Source organism: Chinchilla lanigera, unplaced genomic scaffold (assembly GCF_000276665.1).
Source record: "Chinchilla lanigera isolate Chin_1 unplaced genomic scaffold, ChiLan1.0 scaffold00028, whole genome shotgun sequence".
Taxonomy (NCBI): Eukaryota; Metazoa; Chordata; class Mammalia; order Rodentia; family Chinchillidae; genus Chinchilla; species Chinchilla lanigera.
In genome coordinates, this window is record NW_004955429.1 from 23,843,496 (window position 1) to 23,869,701 (window position 26,206).

A 26,206-nucleotide genomic window follows, 5' to 3' on the forward strand; every position below is an offset into this window, starting at 1 on the left:
TATATATATGTATTATATATATATATGTATACACACACACACGCACACATACATACACACTCAGCCAAATGAGATACATTCTAAGTATACAAAGCTGGTTTAATGTTTGGAATCAGTCACTGTAACCTGCCATATTAACAGACTGAAAAAGAAAAAAGTACAGGATACTAATTGGTACAAAATGAGCTTGATAAAATTCAACACCTATTCATGATAAAAATTCTCAGTATGTTAGGACTACAGTGGAACTTTTTAAATCTCATGAGAAGAAAACACCCTAAAGTCTATAGCTAACATCACACTTAGCAAAAACAAAACAAAACAAACAAAAAAAAAACCCTCTTGAATTATTCTCCTTTAAGATCAGAAACAAGGCAAAGGTGCTAGCTTCTTGGCTACTCTTATTTTAACATAGTACTAATCTTCCAGCCTCTATCATAAGGCAAGAAAAAGAAATTAAAGACATCCAGATTAGGAAAACAACCCTGTATTTGCCAACAACAGCATGATTAACATAAAAATCTCAAAAGAATCTGCAAATGCTAGAGAGAAGTTCAAATAATTTCCCAAATTATGTATTCCATTGTTCTAAAAATATTTCAAAATATATGCTAATACTAAGTTTATTTTAGTTCACTGAAAACAGAATTTGTATTGTTTCTTTTTTCTTTTCTTTTTTTGCAGTACTGGGGATCAAACTCACAACCTTGTGCTTGCCACGCAGGTGCTTATGCCACTGAGCTATATCCCCAGCCCTGTATTGTTTCTTTTTTGTAAGAATGTCTTGTACTGAGTAACTACTTTGAACATAATGATACACAGTGTAATAACTATTGTTATTCTCATTATTTGGTTATGAAGATGTTCTATTTTTTTTCATAAAATAAGAATCTCTAAATGTTTCTTAGACTAATATATATATATATATGTATATATATACACATGTACATGCCTGTATGTCCCCAAAACTCAACAGTAAAACAAATCATACAGTAGAAAATGGGCAAAAGATATGCATGATCATTTTACTAAGACCATGAAAAACTAGTAACACCAAATGCTGGGTAAGATATGAAGAATTTGGATTACACATACACAGCTGTTGATAATATGATCCATTTAACCTCCAGAATAGTGTGGCAGTTACCGTCCAAACTATAAATGGACAACTCAGCAAACACACTCATGAGTATTTACATCAGAGAAATAGAAACTTACGTTCATATAATAACTTGTATATGAATCTTTCTAATGTTTCTGTGTGTAACAGTTTAAAAGTAGATGCTACCCAAATGTCTTCCAAAAACTGTGGTACATACACATCCTAAAATATTACATAGCAACAAAAAGTAATACATTATTGGTATATGTAATAAGGAAGAACCTCAAGGATATTAAGTTGAGAGAAAACAGCCAATCTGAGAAGTGATACAAACTACATGATCCCACTCATGTTACATTTGTAAACCAACATAATTACACATATGGAGAACAGGTTAGTATTTGCACGTCATTAGGGATGGGGGAGGGGATGGATATGGTCGTAAAAGAGTGAGGAGAGGGAGTTTTCTGGTGATGGTACGGCTGAATATCTTCTTTGTGGTTTTAGTTATAAGAGGATACACATATGAAAAACTTGCAAAGGAATGCAAGTGCACAAATACTTCTGTAATTATTGAAATCAACTCTTTGGATTGTAGCCCAATGTCAGTTTCTTGGTTTTGAAATTGTATTACAGTTGTGTGTGAGGTTAATACTGGAAGAAGTTGAAGGAAGTGTGAAGACCTCTGTACAGTATTTCTGCAAACTCTTATGAATCTGCATCACAAATTTAAGTGCATGGTCCTTACTAATAATCCAAAATGTATACATCTTTCTAAAGATGTCTCAAATGTACAGTCACTAAAAATTTTTTCCTCCCAAATAAACTACAATTCTGCTGCCCTTTATTACTACTATTTGATTACAACATCAGCAGACTTAATTCCTTTTTCAATATACTACCTTTTCACTTTCTAGACATCTAACTCACTTAAGAGTTATTAGTAAAATGTGTACTGTGGTTGGCCACATCTTAAAAGAAATGCAAACTTTCTTCTGACAGTAATGATAATGTAAACTGATTAAAGTACTTCTTTCCTACTCAGTCTTGCTTTAACCTAAAAGCATGCGTTTGTAAGATAATATAGCTGGTTAGGATATAAACATCCACACATAAAAAAATCAACTGTGTTCCTGTATACCAATAATGAACCCATGAAAGCAGAAATCAGGAAACCAATTCCACTCACAGTAACTTAAAAAAAAAAAATTTAAATACCTAGAAATCAACCTAACCAACAAGAAGAAATACCACTATAATGAAAATTATAGAATTCCTAAGAAAAAAATTAAAGAGGATATTAGAAAATCAAAAAGACATCTCCTGTTCTTGGATCAGCAGAAACATTGTTAAAACGGCCATATTACCAAATTGGTCTATACAATACAACCCCTATTAAAATGCCAACAACATTCTTCACTGAGCTAGAAAAAAAATCCTAAAATTTGAATAAAAACGGAAGAGACCCAATGTATTCAAAGCAATCCTGAGCAAAAAGCAAAGCTGGATGCATCCCAATACAGGATTTCAAGTTATACTGCAAAGCTGTGGTAACAAAAACAACATGGTACTGGCACAAATATAAACATGTAGACCAATGGATTAGAATGACAGACAGAACTGGGCATAATGGTGCACACCTATAATCCCAGCACTTGGGAAGTTGAGGCAGGAGGACTGCTGTGAGTTTAAGGCAAGTCCTGAATTACATAGTAAAAACAAAGAGACAACCCCAGGTAGTTACTATCATCTGATTTTTGGCCTAGGTGCTAAAACCATACGTTGGGGAAGAGAGTCTCTTTAATATATGTGAAAACAATACCCATAAGCAGACTAATGAAACTAGATCCCCATCTGTCATCCTGTACTAAAATCAAATCAAAATGGATAAAAAAAAAAGGAAACCTTGAAGCTGTTGGAAGGTAACAAAAGGAAAACACCTGAAGCCATAAGCACAGGAAATAATATCAATAATCAACAAATAGGGTTATATCAAATTTAAAAGCTTTGCACAGCAATAGAAACAACAGAATGAAAAGACCTACAGAATGGGCAAAAATGTTTACCACCTATTCTTTGGACAGAGGACTAATATCTAGAACACTCAAAGAACCTTTAAAAAAAAGAACCCAAAATAAAAATTCGTAACCATCAAAAATCAAGTGACCCAATTAAAAACTGGGCAAATGAACTGGCAGGTTTCCTCAAAAAAAAAAAAAACTAACAAAAAGAAAATTCTACTTTACCCAGCTATACCTCTTGTGGGTATGTTTCTGGAAAAAAAAACACCAATGATGTATACATATGCTTATAGCAGAATTCACAACAGCTAAGCTCTGGAAAAATCCCCTAAACAGATGAATGGATAAAATGGGATATATATACATACACACAATGAAATATTTGACCACAAAGAATGAAATCATGTCATTTACAGGAAAATGTATGAACTTTTGACCATCATGCTAAGTGAAATAAATACAGTCAAATATCACATGGTTTCTCTTATATGAGAAATCTAGACTATAAATAAAGTGGCTATGATAGGAAATTAGAAGACAGAGTCTTAGAGATGGGGAAGGGAATGATGGGGAGGGGGAAGAAGGGAGAGGGAGGGAATGGGATTGAAAACCACCAAAACTTCTTATATGCATGAACCAATTCTCAAAACAAACACTATTTTGTACTGCAAGCATACACTAATTAAAAAAAAGATACCTGCCTGTGGCAGTGGAATAGAATGTGACTCTAACAAATGCAAGGAGGACTAGATCTGTAACTTTTAGATCCATATGGACATGGTTTTCCAAAGAACAATCTTTCAGGTCCTAACATCAAATCTGTTTAGTCTCCCTCTCTCCCTCAGCCTCGCTCCATCTCCCTTCCACCCTCCCCATCCCTGTGTGTGTGTGGCTGGAAACTCAGGGACTTAGATATGCTAAGCGTAGGCTCTTTTGCTGAGCTGTAGCCCCAGTCCTAAAACAAACATTTTTGAAGTTTCTGTAGTTCAGTATTTTAGGACAGGGTCTCACTATGTTGTTGCCCAGGCTGGCCACGAACTCCTGGGCCAACCCATCCTACTGCCTCAGTCTTTACAGTAGCTGAAGCTACAGCACATGCACCACTGCACTCTATATCTGTGTCTTTAATGGAATTAAATGTGAGTGTGCAAGTAAATACACTTTAGTTGTTTGGTTTGCTTCAAACGTTTAGTAAACTGAAGAAATACTTATTTTAAAGGAAATCAATAATGTCAAGTATAAAATCACAGTTAAATATCAGAATATAAGATAAAATGGACACTAGCTTTACTTTTGGTTTTCATATTCATGAAATGACAAAACTATGGCTTATAACTCAGGACACAAAAAACTCACCCAACCAGAACTACATACATAAAAAAAGTTAACTAAATCAGAAAACAGGTTAATGAGTTAGGACTTAATTAAAACTGGTTTTCAAATGTGATTATAAGAATTAATAAAAACAAGATAGTTTACATTGTATGGAAGAATTTACATGGGCCTCTACAAAAACCTCTTGATCCTAATACCTGTAAGACAGCAATGAAAGCTAAGGAATTTACGTTAGTAATGTCTCAACTACTTGTTTTCAAGTTATCACCTACTCGAGGATTGGATGAACGAAGAGGTGAATAGTGAGATATATTAAGATTACAGCTCTCAACTGTTCATCAAATATGGTAGCTATCAAAGGATCACGTCTGCCGGCCATGGTGGCGCATACCTGTTGTAATCCTAGCACTTGGGAGGCTAATGCAGGAGGATCACCTCAAGTTTGAGGCCTGCCTGGGCTACATAGAGAGACCCTGTCTCAAAAAAAAAATAATAATAATGAAAAGAAATAAAGATCAGGTCTAATGAAGCACCTATCACTATCAAATACAGTAAGTTTCCAATTAGAACGCTAAAACTTTATTAAAACTACCATCTGGCAAACTAAACTATGACCTATGGGCCAACTTTGGCCTAACATGTTTTTATCAGTAAACTTTTTCTAAGACACAGCTATGTCCATTTGTTTCTATATTCTCTATAACTGCTATTGCCCTGTAACAGCAAAGAACAGATGTGACAAAGACTGAAGAGCTACATATCCAGTACTGCCTCTCCAACTGCTGGAACTGCAGGTGTGTATCACTGCCACGACATTCTTTAAGATTAATAATACTATTAATTCTGAACAGGAAGGAAACTATTCTCAGGCATATTCTTTACTTGTTTAAAGCAGCATAAAATCCTATGCTGGAATGAAATAAAAAACCTATCAAGGTAAGTGCTTCATTGCCAAGGATCAATAAAAGACATTTTAAAAATCATTTTAAAAGTGGGAAATGACCTAGACACATTTGTAAGGCTATAAACATTAAACAAACTTTTTAAAAGCAGAAAATGTGTTGTAATAACTTGCAAACTGAGGCTAATTAAAAAGATATCAAGTTACATTAAAAGACAAATATAAGAAATACAATTATTAAAAGAACAATTACTTACGCTGTATGTGAATGAGCTGCTTTGGCATCTTGAATTCCCCAGGATATATAGATTCATAGTAAGCAATATTACTTTCTGCCTCTGGGACTGGTATAACCATATTATCCCTCTTCTCTCCATATACCTGCTGTGCTGAAATAGCCCGCTGAAGATGATGTTCCTATAGAGAGGGAAAAATATGTAAGTTTATTTAAAAATTAGCATACAGAATGCGTATCCTTACAAACAGGAGTTTGTTTATTTGTGTAAAATGGATTTTAAAGCAAGTCTTGAAAGCATGCTGTTAACTAGTAATAAAAAATTCTGAGTGAGCTAGGCGTGGTGGCTCACACCTGCAACCCCAGCACGCAGGAGGCTGAGGCATGAAGACTGCTCAGAGTTCGAGGCCAGCCTGGACTACATGGCCAGACCCCAGCTCAAAAAAAAAAAAACAAGAAACAAAACAAAACATATATATGTAATTTTAAGTTGAAATGAGATTTTTGTTAGAAACAATGAGTATTTTCCTCAAACTTTTACACCTTTCTTCACAAGGTGCTACACCAAATATGAGTTGTACAAATATATCCAAAATAAACTGTTAAAGCTTGCATTTTATAGATACCTGAAGAAAAAGTTAAAACATCTGAATTTATTATATGAAGAAAGAAGGCTATGGGTGGTACAAACACATTTTATTGGTCCAAGTCTCCTACTCATATAGTGCTTTGTAAATTTAGAAGGGCTTTTTCCAAAGAGATTATTCTCCATTTTTATTTTATGAAACTGACAGACTCAAACCTGGATTTCCCACCCCCCACCCAAGTGCAAGGGATCAAATGTGGAACTACATCCCCAGCTCACTTTATTTATTTTTGAGACAGGGTCTAGTTAAATTGCCCAAGTGGGACTCAAACTTGCAGTCCTTCTGCCTCAGCCTCCTTCCATGCTGGGATCATAGGAGGTGCTTCCACATTCAGCTAGTAATAATCTTTCTTATATATTTCCAGAGCCTTTTCTAGACAGTAGTGAATACAGGAACTAAAAGCATATGCCCTAGACTCAGATTGTCTGGATGAGAACCCAACTGAATTACTCAGTTTGGGACTTCCCGCAAGAAACTTTAGAGAGTTACTAGGAGATTTAAGACAGAAGCGACTAAAACGTTTAGTAAAACAAGTACTCAAAAGAAACTGGTTTAGTTACCACCCAGGAAGTATTACTGTCACCCAGGCAAATCAACACTAAATTTTGGGATATGCTTTATGAAACTTGCATAATACAAATTATAAATACATACATAAATATATAAGAAATATATATATATTTGTGGATGAAACACTAAATAGTATGAAATGAATAGTTGCAGTCCTCAAAGGTAGCCCCTGTAAAGAATGCATGTGTTTTTCCAAATATTTTTATGTGTATATCTATGTATGATCCATCCAACATACACAGCAGGGGATATGTGTGTGTGTATGCTGCACACAGAATTTTATCCCTAGCTTTGGTTGACTTGACATATGCCATAAAGCTTTCTGTATTGGCACTGCTATATTCTTCACAATAGCTATAGTGTATCCCATTGAACAGCCAGATTATAATTTGTAATTGTATAGACATAAATTTGTATGAAGAAAACCTCTGGAAACAATCTAAATGCATATCCCTCCTCCCCAAATGCCTCCCAAAGTTCAAAACCTTTTAGTCAACCATTTCAGTGCATAAGAGAATATGCAAAAAATATGGTTTATCTTTTGGATCCTCTTACAAATCAGCCCTTTCAATGTTGGTAATGCTTGTGGAACAGAACATGCAAAATATTTTTAAAATTTTGTTTGCTAGTTTGATGCTTGCCATTCTGGTCCAAGTGAGAGGTGACTGTAGGTGAGTACTAAAATTAGCTGGACAAGAAAAAAAATATTTCAGAGTAGCCCACCTCAATATTAAACAAATCAGCAATAAAAAATCTCACCCATATCACGTTTCTACCCCACTTTTTATAAGTTATTTTTACATCTGTGTTTCATGTTTTGTATAGAGAAAGGGATTTACCATTTTTTGCCCTAAATAGTGAGCAACCTGCACGCATAAATCAACTTTCCACCTTATTAAAATTGCTCACAGTTATCCTCCTGTTTTTGCCTCCTCCTGAGTACTGCAATTACAGGTGTTGCCACTATGCCTGGCCTGGCCGTAATAGAGTACTTCTAAGCACCACCCCCAGCCAAATACTTAAAAGTGTTTTAAACAGTGTCACCCTCATACTACCTCATCTCTCATCAGAATCTCCAGGATCTCTGTTATTTTTCCAGATGAATCATAATAACTGTTTAAAGGTATGATATGGAACCTTAAGGTATATTGATTTTTACAGGAAATATAGTATGGCTGATGGTGAAGAACACAGATTTCGTAAACAGAAGCACTCTGGGTTTGAATGATGGTTCTAGAGTCTACTAGCTCTATGACTTTGGGACAAGTGATAGATTACACTGTCCCAGCAACAGTTTATTATCTATAAATGTGTGTTACATGTCCATTGTAAGGGTCTGTGGTGAAGATAAAATGCCCAAGACATAGTAAATATCCAAATACATGGTAGCCAGTGGTTACTTTTCCTTATCAGAGAAGCTTAAGAGTTGTCATATGCTTAGTGACCATTTATGGTCTCTTGTGTAAACAGTGTCTGTAGAAAAAACTTTTACTTATGTTTATATCCATTCTCATAACTACGTAAAATTGTTATCAGTATTACAGCAACTATAATGCTTTTACAATCTTGTTTGTGTTGTAAAAAACATTTCATGCAAGTTCTATCTTCAACAATGGAGAAAATGACGCCCCCTTTGTACCTGGCATTTAGGGGTGAAGCATCATAACACATGTAACAAACTTTCTAATGGTTCAATCAAAAAAGCAGATTCCGTTGGGCACAGAGGCACGCATGCCTCTAATCCTAGCTACTAGGAAGGCTCAAGTCTGGCCAGCTTGGGGAACTTACCAAGACACTGTTTTAAAATAAGAAACAAAGGGCTAGGATGTAGCTTAGTGGTAGGGTATTGTACTTGCCTGGCATGTATGAGGCCTTGAGGTTCAATCCTTAGTATAGCAAACAAAAACAACAAAAAAAACAGGATTTAAAGAATAAGAAAAATATACTAACAATTGTAGAATGTGGGTTGAAGGTGTACAGCTGCTCACTGTACTCTTTCAAATTTACTACAAATTATTAATAGTGTGTGGTGAAAAGATGAACAGGGTATTAAGGGTACAAAATGTGCGGGATATACAGCAAATACATTCTTATATATGTTGGTTAAATTCTTCTTTAAAAAAAAAAATACTTTATTCCTCAACAACTAGGATAATGATAACCTTAAACCATTCCCATGTACTCACTCTCTAAGGAAAGTAAGTGAGAAAGGGAAGAGACCAAACAGCAGGCCACAGTGGCTGGAGGCTGGGTGTGGATTAACAAGCACATTCACACTGCAGTGAAGCACCAGACAAGCAGGCACAGGGGTCACGTCCAGGACCTTTCCTTTCCTAAGAGTGTAAGTAACTATTTGAAAGGCTTTAAAAGATCACCCTGACTGCAATGTAAAAAAAAAAAAAAAGACCACTGTTATGGTTTGTGTGTCCCCCCAAAGCCTCATGCGGTCATGGGGCAGCCTTTTAAAGTTTGATTGATTAGGGGTGTGAGAGCTGCACCGCCCTGGGGTGGATAGTTTGCATATGTAAGGGAGAGGAAAAGAGTGCTTGAGGCGATTCCTCCCCATTCCTCGCTGGTGTGTGTGGTTGTTGCTTTGCTGTGTTCTGCCGCCATGAGCTGTAGCCCTCTGCCATGTGCCACTCTGCCTTATATCTGCCAAGTACGGACTGAAACCTCCACAAACTGTAAGCGAAATAAACCTTTCCTTCCTTAATTTTGGGCGTCAGGTATTTTGTCCCAGCAACGAGAGAAAAGTAACCAAGACAACCACATTCTATAAAATGGGATATACAGAGGCCTTAAAGAGTTAAGCATAACAATGACATGAAAAATATATTCAGTAAATAATTAAGTTAAAAAAGACATCTTTAATTTTGTTTGGGATATTTCTAATAACAATAACAACAACAATAATAATAGTGTATTATTTTGGTACTTAGGATTGAACCAGGGATCTGCTTTCCCACTGAGCTACTTTTTCTCATGTTTTATTCTAAGACAGAGACTTGCTAAGATACTAAGTTGGGTAAGCTGGGCTGAACTTTGCAGTTTTCCTGCCTCAGCTTCCCAGAATACTAGGATTACTGTCACGTCCCACCATAACAGGCAATAAAAAAAAAAAAAGAATAAAAAGACCAAACTGAGCATATCCATTTTTTTTTAGAAAAAAATCTAAAAGTAAAAACACATCAATCTTCCCTATACTTCTTTATCACTCTTCTCTTCCTTATTTTTTCATTGCACATACCTTCACATATACCATACAGTTTATTGTTATCACCTGATCCTCTCACCTCCATCAAAGGATCATTAGAGCAGAGAGTTCTGTCTATTTTGTTGACTGTCGCATCAGGACCCTGAAGAATACTGGATACAAGTCGTAGTGCCTGAATGTGTGCATGTATGTCTGCACCACGTACATGCATACATATGTATGCTATATACAGAGTTAAGTATATACTTCCAGTTTACCTCCGAGTGGCACAAATTTGAAACTCTCATACTTAATTTTTCGTATTTTCTAAGATAGACTTGTAATACCTTTACACAAAAAAACTGGAGTGCATTTCACTAAATGATTTTGTGAAACTGATTTCTAAAAGATATAATCTGTTTGATTCAGTAAAACTTTTATTATAATTCTGTTTCAAAAAAGTATTTTTAAAACCCAAAGCTATATACATTTACTGTATTTCCATAAAGTAACACTGAATTGTAAGTGAAAATGGGATCACTTTTCTCTCCAGCAAGATGATGTGCAATGGTGAGGCCAAGTAACAAATCTCTACTTACTGTTTACTGCATGCCTTGACAAGACATCTGAAGTACTGTAACTATAAATTATATGAGGGAGAAAGGGAAAGAGAAGTAAAAAGAATTAAGATGTGTTATATACATTTACCAACTCCCAGTGATGAATATAATTGCTATGTATTGCAGATGTGTTAACAAAAAAATTAAAATACAGGTTTTTTTGCACTGGGAATAAAACTCAGGACCTTGCGCTTGCCCAGCAGGCGCTGTGCCACTGAGCTATATCCCCAGCCTAAAAAATTAAAATCTTAGAAACAAATTATGATTTTAAAAGTTCAGATGTTTCCTCAAAACAGCCATCTACGTATGAAATTCTTCAATAAATCTACTTGTTGCACTGTAGAATTGAACTGTATTCTTTGTAATACTATTTGCAAATTATCAACAGCTAGTCTAATGAAGATTTCGGCTGGGTGTGGTGGCGCATGTCTGTAATCTCAGTACTCAGAAGGCTGAGGCAGGGAGGATCACTGTGAGTTCCAGGCCAGCCCGGGCTACAAAGTGAATTCACGGCCAGCCAGAACTGCACAGTGAAACTGTTTCAAAACGACAAAAGGGTAAAAGATTTCAACCGTCTGGAAGAAAAGTATACAGAATATGGAGTTTGATAAAGAACGTGAAGTTTGAAACTTTCACAGAACTTTAAGACTGCTGAAAGCTTTTAATATGTTAATTAATGTAAATTGTGGTTTTCCATTAAGAAGAATATTATTTATAAACAGGACTACAGATTCCTTTGGGGAGAGAGTACCCAATATTAGTTCAAGGAGAACTTTTTTTTTGGAGACAGGGTCTCCCTATGTTGTTCAGGCTGGGCCTTGAACTCACTTTGTAGCCCCAGCTGGGTTTGAACTCACAGCTATCCTCCTACCTCTGCCTCCAAAGTGCTGAGATTACAGGTGTGTCCTTTAACAACCAGCTACACAAAGAACTTTTATAATAAAGTTTAGGAAGTCTTGGAATAGAATGAAAGTTATACAGAACAGCTGGGTGTGGGGGTGCATCCCTATAATCCCAGCACTCGAGGCTGAGACAGGAGGATTGCCACAAATTCAAGGCCAGCCTGGGACTACATAGTGAGTTCAAGGTCAGCCTGAACTACACAGTTCTCAAAAGGAAAAAAAAAAAAACTACACAGAGCAGAACATCAGAATTTGTTCATTAATTAAGTGGATCTATATTCACTGAGTACGCCAACTCTGCTTGGCACTGGGGACATTATGTTTAAAAAATGGATACACTCTACATTTGTACATTCTAATAAAACAACAGATAGTAAAAAATAAAATAAAAAAATCCTCTTAAAAATAAATTATAAATATAAAAATTAAAGGATGACCAAAAGAAAGTACAATGCCTTAGAGGAAATATTAAAAGGAAACAGATTTTAGAGACAGTATTGGTTTCATCAGTGGACAGTGATATGTAAGCTGGTATCTGCAGGAATAAGAATTCAGTGAAAGATTGTTTTAATGAGAGGGAAAAGCTGTTTAAAGAACACATTAGTTTACGGAACTTTTGGGGTAAAGTCTTTTTACATTATAAAATACAGCAATTAGGCTCCATTACACTTTCAGAGTTAATCGTGAAAATACCACAAGATCAAATCCGAATCTTTACAAAGTAACAGGCTAACTTCTCAAACCAACCTCATCCTACAGGGAACAAAGTCAACACAACTATATAAATGATTCTTTAATACGCAGTGTTACAAAAATGGAATCAGATGAAACACAATTTATGATTACACAAATGTACTTAAGGCTTTTTGCACAGCAAATAACTCTGTTAATCCTGACACACTGACTCCACTGGATTAAGAAACAGCTACCAGATTAGTAAACCATGGAGGCATGACCTTTCGGTGCTTAGGTATGGTCCCTCCCCATTCCTCTCTGGCTCTGTGAACTAAGCGTTTCTGCTTCACCTTGCCGTTCCTCTAGGTTTCTGTCTTGGAATGAGCTGACCATGCACAGAATCTTCTTCAAATTGTGAGCCAAATCAAACCTCTCTTCCTGTAAATTGTGTTCCAACAATGGAAAGCTGACTAATACACTAAAAAGCAGCACAGAAAGACTGTAAAAGATCTTAAGACTAGTCACAGTCATGTCTCGAGGGACTCCGCTACTACTGGGCTACAAAAGCATTCACTTTTCTTACTTCAGCCCACCTACTGCAATCAGAGCATGAGTCTCAGAGACAGAGACCCAAATACAGTAAGTATGTATCTAACCCCAGATCCAGCAAGTCACCTTGCTAACACTTTTACTTGCGTAACATATGCATTTTAACTTATTTTTCCCTCTCTTCTCCCTGCCAGTAGTCTTTTAATTTTTATTACCTACTTCTTCATTTGTGCTTACCCCAAGAAAATTACTGGCTCAAGGGGCTTTGGGGGAGGGGGGTGGTATGGGAGGATTCAATCCAGGGCCTTCTCAATGAGCTACATCCTCAGCCTTTTTTTTTTTGAAACAAGCTCTCATTAAGCTGCTTGGGCTTGGCTAGAACTTCTGATCCTTCAGCATCACATTGTCAGATGACTGGGCTATTCAGACAGCTTGTTATGGCCTGTTAAATGCATAGCTATTTAATTGGCTCTAAATAGGGTCTTATCCCTCACAGCTGAAGGGTCAGAAGATAGCACTTCATACTACGTAAGAGTTACATTAGCCATTTATACATAAAACCTACTGAAAAGGGTAGGTTTGGCAAGTGTCATGAACACAAAGGCTCTGCGCCTTCGTGTACAGGGGTGGGTATTTCTTCAGGTATCATCATTTTCCACATCCCATCCTACCACGCATGGGAAATTTCCACTTGCTTTTCAAAGTCTGGATTAAAATTATCTTTTCTCTACCTCCCCTAGGCAGACTCTCTCTCATCTTTGCTCCTACAATAATGTATTTTATATGTAAGGCATCATGCTATAATTATTTGTCTATATACTGAGTTCCAAAACGTTATCTCTTTTAACATCAGAGATAATGTACAATTTATACCTTTTTATCTTTTCCTTCAAAAGATATATTCTTTGGCAATACCTGGGGATTATCAATTTTTAAACCTGAGGATTAAATACCTTTGTAAATTACTCAATGCCTAGCAAAACATCTTGGCTTTCTTTAGGTGTTCAGTATTTTATAAAATATCAATAAAGTTTAGAAGGACCAACCTAAGTAAAACACATGAAAAAGACATTTCTACTTGTTCTGTTAATACATTTTAGCATTACATAAAACTAAAAAAAGGAATTCAAGATTATATTATGCAAATTTCTAAACAAGGATTAAATCATATTCATTTATTTATTAAATTTTTAATGATTTTAACACAACCGTAACAATTAAGGCACTTGGACCATTAAAAACAGCTTACAGTAAACAGTAATAATGTGTAAAATTTCCTTTGGGTGAATAAGTGATAACTAATTCCATAAAAGGCCTACTTTAGGAAGTTTAAATCCCCAATTATTTACATAGATGGAGCTAGACTCCATAGCAAGCTCCAAAGTCCTGAGGTAAATTATTTTCTCTATTCTTTTCAATTGATATTTCCAAGAACCAAAACATTAACCTTATTAAGAAAGGAACACTGTTCTGCCAGGTACTCCCATCTACACACCCAACCTTTGCCTGGCACATTACAATAGCTTGTGGGCCTACTTTTTTATTTTGTTCTTTGAGACAGGGTCTCATTTTATAGTTCAGGCTAGCCTCAAACTCCTGGTGAACCTCCTGCCTCAGCATCCTGAGTGCTAGGATTATAGGTGTGCACCACCACACCTAGCTATACAGCTTGTTGAGTCCTTCCTTCTACCTTTTCCTATTTTCTACCAAATAGAGCAATCCTGTTTAAACACAAGTCAAGTTGGATGATGTCATTTCTCAAAATCCACCAATTACCGCCTCAGAATAAAAACCAAAGTTCATGGAACTGCTTATTAGATCCAACATGATTTGCATTCCCCTTTCCTTGTTACCTGTTTAGCTTTGTTAGTACTATTCTCTGCACTCATTCTGCTCCAGACAAACCAGAGTCCTTCTTTGTGAAACTTCCAGAAAACAAACAAACCAGCTTCCTTCTTCACTTCCTTCAAGTTCTTGTTCTCAAGCCATCCTTCTACTTGCATCATTCTTTACCAGCTCTTCCAATACACACTCACAAGCATAGCTAAAAATAAAAGACTATCATCATTAAATGATGGTAAAGATCTGAAACAATGAGAACTCACATAATGTCAGTGAGAAATAGGTGTGGCAGGTTTCAAAAAACCAAATACATAATCCATATGGCTCAGCAATTCTACTCCTAAGTATTTACCCCAACGAAATGAAAACAGAAGCCCACAAATAAGAATGGTTAATTTTATTAATAACAGCCTCAAACTGGATGCACACAAATGTCCATCAGCAGGTTAGCTGAACTGTAGTATAGTCACAGTCATGCGATGGAGCACTGCTAAGAAAAAGGAAAAACAACTTACACTTGCAACAACGCAAGTATATCTCAAAACCATTATGGTATGGAAAAATAGTGTCATGTAAGAGCATATACTTGGGTCCATTTATGTGGTGTTCTTAAGCAAAATTAATACATGGTGGAAAATTTCACAATAATATGCAGTTGTCTCTGGAGAGCAGAAACAGGGAATGACTACTAGGAAGGAAGATGAGTTTTCCAAGGAGTGGTAATATTCTGTATCTTGATGAGAGGCTGGGTTATGCAAATATATGTATTTATTAAAAATGTACACTATTTGTGAATTTCACTGCGAGTTAATTTTACCTCAAAGGAAGAAAAGTATTAAACTACTTAATGATATACATACTGAAGTATTTAGGAAAGCATACACTAAAGTTTAAAATTTACTTTGAAAAGCTTTTAAAAATTAGATGAATTGATGGAGAAATAGATGGGTGATACACAAGCGAATGAAAAAAATTTTTTTGGGGGGGAAGTCTTTTTCAGACAGGGTCCCACTATATAGTTCAGGCTGGCCTCGAACTCAGTAACCCTCGTGCCTCAGCCTTCTGAGTGCCGGGATTACAGGCGTGTGACACCATGCCTGGCTTTGTAAATGAAATATTAACAGCAGCATCTAGCTAGTGAAGTATTTTAGGTGGGTAATCACTATAAAATTGTTGATCCACAGAAGCAGAAGCTTGACTTTTTACATTGCTTTACTCCACCTATAGAAGTGACATAGCAGACAGCTCGCTAGAAGGGAGCTAAAATGAATGGCTGGTGAGCTCAGAAAAGATACTCTGTAGCAGACAACTGTTTAAATTCGCTGAGTAGCAGCCTCTACATTTTTCCCAGAAGAGCTTACTGAGCCCCTTTTAAGTTCCTACAAAGTAATAGGTAGGGGGGTTCAAACCCCATGTTGACCCTGCTTGACCTGACAGGACTCATTTACAGGCACTGGGTTCTACCTGTAAGGTCTCCTTTATTTGCTTTTTTTTTTTTCTGGTACTGGGAATTGAACTCAAGACCTTGCACTTGCCAGGCAGGTGCTGTGCGTCTGAGCTAAATCCCTACCCCGCTAAGGTCTCCTTTAAGTAGGACCATGTCAGTCAAAAACTGCCCCACCTGATGTGAGGGTAGAGTCTCACAGTTGACTGGAAGGAGCCGCAATATCCACAGGCTCAGACCACTCCTCAAATTCTAGGGTTACCACCTTGGGCTTTGCCTGCTTGGAACTCTCCCAAGTACACTATCTTCTCCAATAAAAAAGTCAGCCTTAAGCATATATTTTAATTGTCATACAGGAAAGAACATCCTGAAAACTGCTACTATCTGACCAAGCCCCACTCTATGACTCTTCTTGCACATCTTGTCAGGAAAGACCCAAGAGCCAAGATGGTAACACAACAGACTATCAACCTAGTCCAGGGTGATCTTTACAGCTGATAACAGAATCATGCCTAACACACACAAGCACCCAATTAATATCTGCAGAAAAAGTGTGCCCATGAATTGCATTAGCTATTTTGAGGTCCATAAACTCTTCCGGCTTAGAATACACTTTAGCTGGCAGTGGTGGCACACGCCTACAATCCCAACACTCAGGAGACTGAGGCAAGAGGATCACAGGGAATCTGGGCTATACAGTGAGTTCAAGGCCTGCCTGAACTACAAAGCAAGATCCTATCTTAAAGACAAAACAAAAGCAAACAAAAAACTAGACTTCAAAGCTAAGTATGGTGGTACATGCCTGTAATCCAACCTACCTGCAAGGCTGAGGCACACAAGTTTCAATCCAGCCCAGGCAACTTAGTGAGACCTTAACTCAAAATAAATTTGAAAAAGGGCTGGGACAATGGCTTAGTAGTATACTGCTTGGCTAGCAAAGCCCTGGGTTCAATTCCCAGAACTGGAAAAAGAAAACTAAACACTCCTTACTTTACCTTTAACATATTCAGGGTGAATAATTAAAGAAGGATAGACCATCTGGTAAGAAAAAGCAATTTAACATTGGTTTCCACAAAAAAATACATGGTAAAAAGATCCTATAGACTATTTTTCTCTGTCCTCCCACGTAAAGCATAGTATTCTGAAATTACTTTTATTTCTACAATATAAAATAATAGGAAGACCTTTACTGAGGTATAGGTCAGAGTTTTCTTAGTTCAATGTAAAATATTTGTCAATTTACTATGGAAATGGCACACTGGGGTCATTTTCATGTACTGTCAGCAAATTTTACCTTCACTGCTGGAAGTAACTAATAGAGGAAGTATGCTCTTGTTCACCATCAAGAGCTGGACAATCAACGGGCAGCTCTGCGCTGCCCATCTCTTGCTTGTTCACTGAACAATATGGAGCTAATCAGGAGGAGCAATAGCTATTTCTGAGTCTTGCAGAATGTGAAAACCACCTAAGAATAGGAGGTGTGTGATGCAGCCCTGCCCACAGGAAATGCTCACTAGCCTCAGGACACTCATGGGTTACCTATAGAAGCCAACCCACATCCACTTCCTGAAGAGAAGGGCTTTGGACACAGATGTTCTATCTCTCCCTGAACTCGCTTTTCAAATAAAATCATCTTCTTCCCTCTATACCATGTCTGTTGATTTGCTAGTAGTGGGTTTAATACCTGGATTTAATTCCAGCAACACTATTTTCCTTATAGGAACAATCAAGACCTAAAATTACTAAGTAGTATGTTTCAAAGGCAGCCCTAGAAAAAATTCATTTTGATCCTTACATTCTCATGTCCCTTATTTATAGCTGTGACATTTCTTAAGACTTGGGCAATTTGTACATTACTTATTAATGCCTAGATATGATGTTTTGGCAATGTCAAGGTACACAGTAAGATATAGTCTTTCTCTGCTCCCAGAAACAGTTATCATCTAATTGGAATATTTCCTAAAAAATTAAAAAATTTAAAGGAAGCTAAAATGGCTGTCATTTGGCTATAATCTTTTTTTTTTTTTTTTTTAAGGACAGGGTCTCACTGCAATTTAGGCTGGCCTTGAAATCACTACGTAGCCCAAGCTGGTCTCCAAATCACTGCAACCCTCCTGCCTCAGCCTCCTGAGGGCTGCGATTACAGGCATGCGCCACCACGCCTGGCATTTGGCTATAATCTTTACAGTGATCATTTCTATGCCTCTAGTGCAGCCCTGAGACCCTGAGAGCTGGTCTGATTTTCATTTCTATTTCATCACTATTTGGTTCCTTTTAATGCTGGCAGATACACACAAAAGTTTCTTTGTTTATTGTTAAAACAGCCTACAGCAGCAATGTAAAGTTGACTAAAACTAAACATGCTTATGTAATTAGTAGAACACCACAAGCTGTACCAAGGCTTAAGTAGTCCTCAACTCTTAATTGTATTGCAAAATCATCCACTACCATTTGTCTGCTGGTACTGACTGTAAGTGTTCATTTCTAGCCCAGAGTTCTGCTGAACTCCAGATACATCTATGTTGCACAAATACCAGTAGGCTCTACTTGTAATTCTAAATCTATTCCTACTTCTGTCTTACACATTTCGTTGAACTGTACCAGTATCTGTTCAGTCACTGAAGGCAGAAACTCTGTTTTTCCCCCAGTTGTCTCTTCTTAGTTCATTTTCAAATCAGGTATAATCAAATTCTCATTTATGTCTAGAAATTACTCAAACATTTTTCCATCCCATGGCCACTGTTCATCAAGCAGACAATATCACATTATCCTCTATTTCTCTTCTATAGCTACTACCAGGGGTCTTTCTCAAAGTCTGAACTCAATACTCTCACACTTAATTCTTGGCTCCCACTGCATCCTTGGTGAAATTCAAACTTCATAGCATGGCAAACAGGGCCTTTTACCATCTACTTCTAGCTAGTTATTCCTATCCAAAATGGTATCATTCTCTGAATTTCATATTCCACCCATAGTGAACATTTCACAGAACTTCCTAATCACCCCTATATGTAATATTACCTGTCTTTAAATCCATCTATATCTATCTCCATTTTTTTAATAATTCCACTAGGATGAACAAACAGGAAACTTTTTGGAAAATCTTCCACAACTATTATATAGTAACTATCACAATGGTAACATGGAAAAGAGGTAGAGGTGATTTTTTAAAAGTGTCTACTTTTCCTGTGAGTATTACTTGAGCTCAAGAGTCTGAAAAATAAAACTATCTACTTTCACCTATTTTTTATGAAGTAGAAAGATGAGCAAGTTTCCAGAAAAAAAAATGTTTGATGATACCATGCTCCCGAAATACCTGCCTTCATGTATCAGAAAGAGCAGGGCATAACCGGTATGAAAAAACAACAAAAGAACATGTTAAAATTTTAAAGTTATTAAAAAAAATTTACCATGGGGAAAGTATTAAATTTCCTTGGGAGAAATGTTTTTAAATGCCTTTCAACTTTGGGTTAGTATTTAAGCTTTATTATTAAACTTATTATTCATACCACCAGAAATAATAACAACATCAACATGTACTGAGTGTGTATTACAATCCCATGCCTGAGCATCATACACCTTCATGTTTTCACTTGAAGCTTACAACAACCTTAATATGTAGCTACTATCATCCCTATTTCACAGGTCAGTAAACTTGCCTAGGTCCACCACCAGCTGAACTCAAACCTAACTAGGACTCCAGAGCAATTTGCCTAATTTTTTAAAAAAATTAGCCAAGTGAGGTGGTGAACATCTGTAATCTCAGCACTCGGGAGGCTGAGGCAGGAGGATTATTGGGAGTTTGAGGCCAGCCTGGGCTACAAAGTGAGCACAAGGCCAGCCTGAACTGCATAACGAGACCCTGTCTGAAAAAAAAAAAAATCAGATTCCCCCAGGTTGCATTGTTTTAAGGTAAAAGCAATAACTATACAGTGAAGAAATCAGAACAGTTTAGCAAGTGATCAAAATTAGTATTACCGCCAACGAACAGATCCACGTGTATGCCTCCAGATGTGTTATCATGAGGATACAGTATCTCCTATGTAATAATAGTCCACCTAGGAATCCAAAATTTCAACCTGAGAAGACATGAAATGAACCAAACACGGGGGGAAAAAAAAAAAAAAAAGAACTGTATTCTTCAAAAATGTAAAAAAAAAAAAAAAATCTATACCACAGAAGACTGTACATTGGGCCATGACATGATAGTTTGGAGGAAAAAGTGTGTGTGTGTGTGTGTGTGTGTCTTATGTGCATGTACATGTGGGAGGAAAAAAGGGGGAGGGCAAGCAAACTGGCAAATTGTACAGTGTTATAAATAGCTTTGCCTGTTTATACTATAAACAATGTTGTTCATATTATTCCTTTTCTTGCAACTTTTCTGTAATTGAAATTATTTCCTAGTAGTATTTTTTTTTTAGAAGAGAGACTGTGATGGAGACAAGACACTTTACAGGTAAGAGACCCAAGTACTTCTTTCAGAATGGTTGCCAAATAACTATATGATCTGCATGTTCATGAAAGTTTTTTACTCAACCTCCCTATTTACCACTTGTGAACTAGTTTCAGAATACTCATTTGGTTATGTGAGGATTTCTGTACTTAAATAAGTTCAGCAAATGCAGAGTCAGGGATAAACAATGTTGAACAATTTCCTTGAAAGAAATCCTCATACATTTCATATCATGTTAAAATGCAATCTCATCTTCAAATGAGTAATTCAACATTTCTTAATGATTTATTTAAATGTTTAGTGGGAGCCAGTCTTTGATTTGTATTAGTAAAAAGTATGTATCCATTAACATAAAGTTATAATGCTGAGTTGTGATATGTAAAAATCATGCTCTTATACAACAGACTATCAATTTTGGAAAACCTAACCTTCTTGACTCCTTTCACTGTGGAACCCACAAGGTATTTTTCCTTTTTCTTTTTTGTCTTTTTGAGACAGGGTCTCCCTATGCAGTTCAGGCTGGCCTTGAGCTCACTTTGTAGCCCAGACTGGTCTCGAACTCACAACGATCCTCTTGCCTCAGCCTACCAAGTGCTGGGTCTACAGGCATGCACCACCATGCCCAGATGGTATTTTTCATTATTTTTTTTAAAAAGGAGGTATAATTGTGAAATGATAGGAAAACACTCAAGGGTAAAGGGCAACTGGGATGTAGGAAAAGAGAAGGGAAAGAAGGAGAAATTTTTTATGTATGTATATACAGGATAGTTAACATAGTTGTTCTACTGTCTTCTATTTCTTTGCTGAAACTGTCAATGAGTCCTTGATTGATCAATAATTGCATGTCTCTGTTTTCATGAGAAACCACTTTGAAGATATCAATATGTAATACAATAAGCATTGTTAATTTCCTACCACTTTGTAACTCTGTATTGTCTTTAGTGTTCTTTTGCTACTTTGTAAAAGGTTGTCTGTCTGTTAATGTTTTCTCCTTTTATTTTTAAAATAATAAATAAATAAATAAATAAATAAAAAGGAAGTCTATTTGGACCACAAACTCTCTAGTAGTGGAACTGCCTTTTATGGACAATGATATACTACATTAAGAGCTTGGCGGTCAAATCCAACCTATCACTTGTTTTCGTAATTAATTTTACTGGAACATAGCCATGTCCAATCATTTACATACTGTCCATGGCTGCTTTTGCCCTCTGGAAGAGAGTTGAATATATCTGACAAAGATTAACACCTGTGAATGTGAAGGCTGAAATATTTATATCTAATTTTTTAGACCCTGAGTGAGGTGATCCACCCTGAAGATTTTTATCATTTTACAAGGCACGTGAAGCTCAGTAAGATTACGCCACCTGCCCAAGGTGATGGACACAGGATTCAGATTGAGGTCCAACTCTAGAACCCCCGTCTTACTACTGTGGCTTCATTTCTCCTTTACGTGAGAAAGGAGAAATTTCCTCATCTACCAGTTCTGGGTGATACTCAATAAGGAGACACACAAAAAGGACTGTAAACAGCTTAAACCCACTTATTTATCACAAAAGTGCCAACACTGCAATTAAACCTGAATAATGAGGTTTTAATTTAGAAAAAACTCTATATTAGTATCTTTTGTCTTAAAAGAAAAATGCAGTAACAGAGCTTTCAATGATACAAACAGCTTTTTATTGAAAGGTAAAAGTTCGCAATTAGCGAGTTTTTGTGTGCTGTTATCAGAGGCTTGGCTGCTAGAGCAAGACTGGGGTGACTTGGCTAGGGTGCTGACAGACGGTCCTACGTTCCTGCTGTGGCCGACATGCCACTGGTTCACCATCACTGGCTTAAGTGATGATTAACAGCATCACGGTATAAGCATCACTGGGAAGCTCGTTGGTCAACTTGAGGAAAAGAAAGAGCAGAATTCCTAACTTGATTTGTAAGACTCTCTTTTAGAGTGTGTCCACCTGATTAGAATTCATAAGGCTTAACTGCTGATAATCTCTACACACCCTGAATATGAAGGATAGCATAACTAATCACTCATCAACCCTACATGTTTCAAAGTTAACAGTAAAAGGTAAAGTACAATTTTCTTTAAGTATTATTTAGCTGAATATAAGAAAAACCCCACAGCAAAGTTACTTCTTCACAACTGGGTACTATTATAGAATCTATCAAAAAAGAAGTCAGTGGGTACAAAATTACTTACCATTTAGAAATACGGACCTATGCGATAAATAATAAAGTTGAAACTAAGTGTCAAGTTAGACTAAATTTGACCATGCCCTGATTCTTCTATTAAAAATAACACTTATCTATTTTCTGTTTCAATTAGCCAATGTTGCAAACATGATTTAGCTGTTCTTACACTTATTATGTACTTTGTTTAACCCATCTAAAACTCAAAAAACTTTAGGGCTTGAATGGTTGCAAGATTTAGGCATGTTTAAGATAACTACAAAATACACACACAGTGCTAGTATAAGAAAAAGCTCATACAACATACTGATTAATTTCAGACAAACTAATCTTATGTAATTTTAAAAAAAATTATTACAAAAATCTCTTGGTCTTAACCAAATCATAAAATCCCCAGTGTCATTTCTGGTATTTGTAATAGAATATAATCTTCCTATAGTGATTATAAAAGGAACACTGAGTTTCAAAAACTTTAATTATAATTAGTTTGCTTCTGCATTTGTTCAAACTGACCTCTTTATACTAATTAACAGCAGATAAAAGTAAATCATATTTTGTAATTTTAAATTATTCTAATTAGCTTAGTATTATTTGGCATTAATTCTCTCTTAAAAATGTCATAAAACATGTACGAGGGGCTGGGGATTTAGTTCAGCGGTATAGCGCCTGCCTGGCAAGCGCAAGGTCAGGTGTTCGATTCCTGGTACCGGAAGAAAAACAAAAAACAAAATAAAACAAAAAAAAAGTGTACAGAAAATTTTCTGATTCACTACATATGCTTTATCAAATGGGAATTCATATGAAAGGTATCCTATTTACCATCACACACTCTGATCAGAAATGTTGTTTGGTATCTCAATTCTGCAATTTACTAATTATAGGTTGACTTCTTGAAACCTCAATTTCTTTTTTAGTCAAAACAGGTAACTGTCATTAGAAGGACAACATGTGGTAAATCCTAATACATTTAAATTACTTTTAGTTGGTATTTACATCCAGAAAAGAGCAATTATACACAAACACTGTAACACAGGACCTAATGAAAATATATTTGCTCTCTGAATATTAAAATCAATTTAATTGTTTTATTAGTAAAGGGAAGAAGATGCTACCTAATTTACAAGACTGCTTTGAGGATTAAAATGAATTATGTCCAAGCCAGACATGGTAGCACAGGACTATAATCTCAGCACTCTCCGACGCTGGGGCAGGAGGAGCACAAGTTAGAGCCCAGCCTCCACAACTTAGTGACTTGGCAAGGCACTGTCTCAAAAAATAAAAAGTTATATTCATAAAGCCTTAGTGAATTTATTATTTTAACAAATTATAATAAATAATGGCCAAAAGTAAAAATATAGTTTTATTGTAATTATACATGGATCAAAAAAGAGAAGACTAACTCCAAATTTATCCTGTTTCCTTAAGATAGCCTTTATTCTACCAGTCTTAAAAAAGATTTTAAACTTCTATTTGCCTTTTTTGGCAGGCTGTTACTTAAAATGTTTAACCTCTGTAGATTATCAAATCCTGCTGAAGAATTTAAGGATTTTATATGATAAATACAGGCACCTCACTATAATGACCAGTCACTTCAGCTTTTACAAGAGAATGAAGTCTCTATACATTTCAAAAGAAGAATAAAAGACACAAAAGAAAAATAAAATCAGTGTCACAAAGACATAGCTTTTTCCTGACCAAGCAAAGTATGCCAATAATTAATTTTAAGTATTATTTATACTACATACCACACACTTCATCCCATGGTGTATATGAGATAACTCAAAGAAATATTTTTTAACAGAACGCTATCTGAAATAAATCTGGTAACTTGTTTCCCATGGATACAAGAGAAAACTGTGTAACATTAATTTGGGAACAAAAGAGCGAACAGTTGCCAAACTTGAGCATACCTATACTACAGTGGCAATGCACCTATGGCATCCGTGCCCCGCAGGCTGTCTCTACCCAATGAAAGCTCCAGAAGGTTCTCCATCATGGCTACAGTACTTTCAGGACTAATCCTAATATATTTAGATCACTGTATTTTTAGTTGGTATTAACATCCTTTGCTCATAAGAGAGCAATTATACTTCTTGCATAGGTTCTTAGGTTTATATAGCTCTTATAAAAATTATTTCCCCCCAAAAAATTCTTTCCCTTACTTCACAGCAAAGAGATGAGATACTTCAAATAAATAAATAAAGTTTCTAAATGATATTTAAGACAACTTTCTCACAAAAATATTAAAAAATCATGCTGAGTATGGATCATCTTAGGAGTTGTATTAAACTGGGCCAGAAAGAAAGGCTGATTCTTCTCTATCTAAACAAGAGAAGAAGTAATCAGAATCTTATTTCAAAGAAGTCAACTTGACATTAATGGTAATTCTTTTATTTAAAGCTCTATAAGAGTAAATTAACTTTTCATAGTAAATAGTGGTAGATGGCTAGCATTACAACAACTGCACTTAATCAGAAGTTTATTTCAGTCTCATGACATCAACTACAGAATGCCTTTTACTGTAGCAATAAGGGATGGTCAGAATACAAAACTTACTTTTGAACATGGGGAAAACAGATTAAAAACCTTAACAGGTAAAACATGGCACAGTTATGCTACACCTCTAATCTCTTTAGAAGTTCTCTAAAAACAAAAGGACAGTACCATGGCCAAAAATGCAAGCAGGATAAAATCCACGAGATCTCAACTTTCCTGCACCAATACACCAAGATGAATATTCAAAAGTGTTACTCATCAAGTATTTGGAGGACAGCTGCACTTTCTGGTCCTGCTGTGGTGCTGGGGAGTAGAAAACTAATACTGTTCTATGACTTATAAAAGCCAAACTGACCGACATTGTATCTGCACCACAGTATTTAACTGATAGTAAAAGATGTGAAATTTTTCTAACACTTTATACCTGTCATGTTGGAGATGCTATTATATCATCCTGGTTCCCTAGCCAACTTATAATAATCCAAAAAAGGTTGTATCAACAAGAAATAAACTTGTGGTATTACATGCCACTAAGACTTTGTGGCTATTATAGCATAATGTTGCTGATCCTAATAAATACAAATTGATACTCATGAGTGGGATACTGTTATAACAGAAGACAAATAAAACCTTATAATACACTGTATAGCATTGGCTTGAAGGCCAAGAAGGAACTGCTCAGAAGTTTGGATGTTAATCTGGATCATTCACTATAAATTGGTAAAAGTCGGTTATGAAAACTTGAAAAGCAGATGATGTATTTAATAAATCTGTAGCTCTAAGGAAGGAGGTTAAAAAATAATGTTAAAATAGCACACTGGTTGTTCTGTGTTTACTATTACAAGAAGAGAGAGACAAGCAAACACAATGACAACACCAAAGGATTCATAGTAGACATGTAGTGAAAAATACTGGCAGACCGGACTGAATGGAAACACATTAGAAGCTTATGAAATTGTGCTGGCCAACAAACCAAACAATCACTGAGAGCCTGGATTTAAAAATCCAACTGATACAAAGGTATGACT

At 36.1% G+C, this 26,206-nt stretch overlaps 1 protein-coding gene across 2 annotated transcripts in view; it reads right to left on the reverse strand.

Moving 5' to 3' along the window:
* Nucleotides 1–26,206, reverse strand: part of Epc1 (enhancer of polycomb homolog 1 (Drosophila)) — a 91,019-nt gene that overhangs the window by 24,235 nt on the left and 40,578 nt on the right. For both annotated transcript variants that reach the window (XM_005387225.2, XM_013515434.1), the window contains one exon: nt 5,617–5,776. In XM_005387225.2, the coding sequence (XP_005387282.1) occupies nt 5,617–5,776 (160 nt within the window). Of the gene's footprint in view, nt 1–5,616; nt 5,777–26,206 lie in introns of those variants that run through there.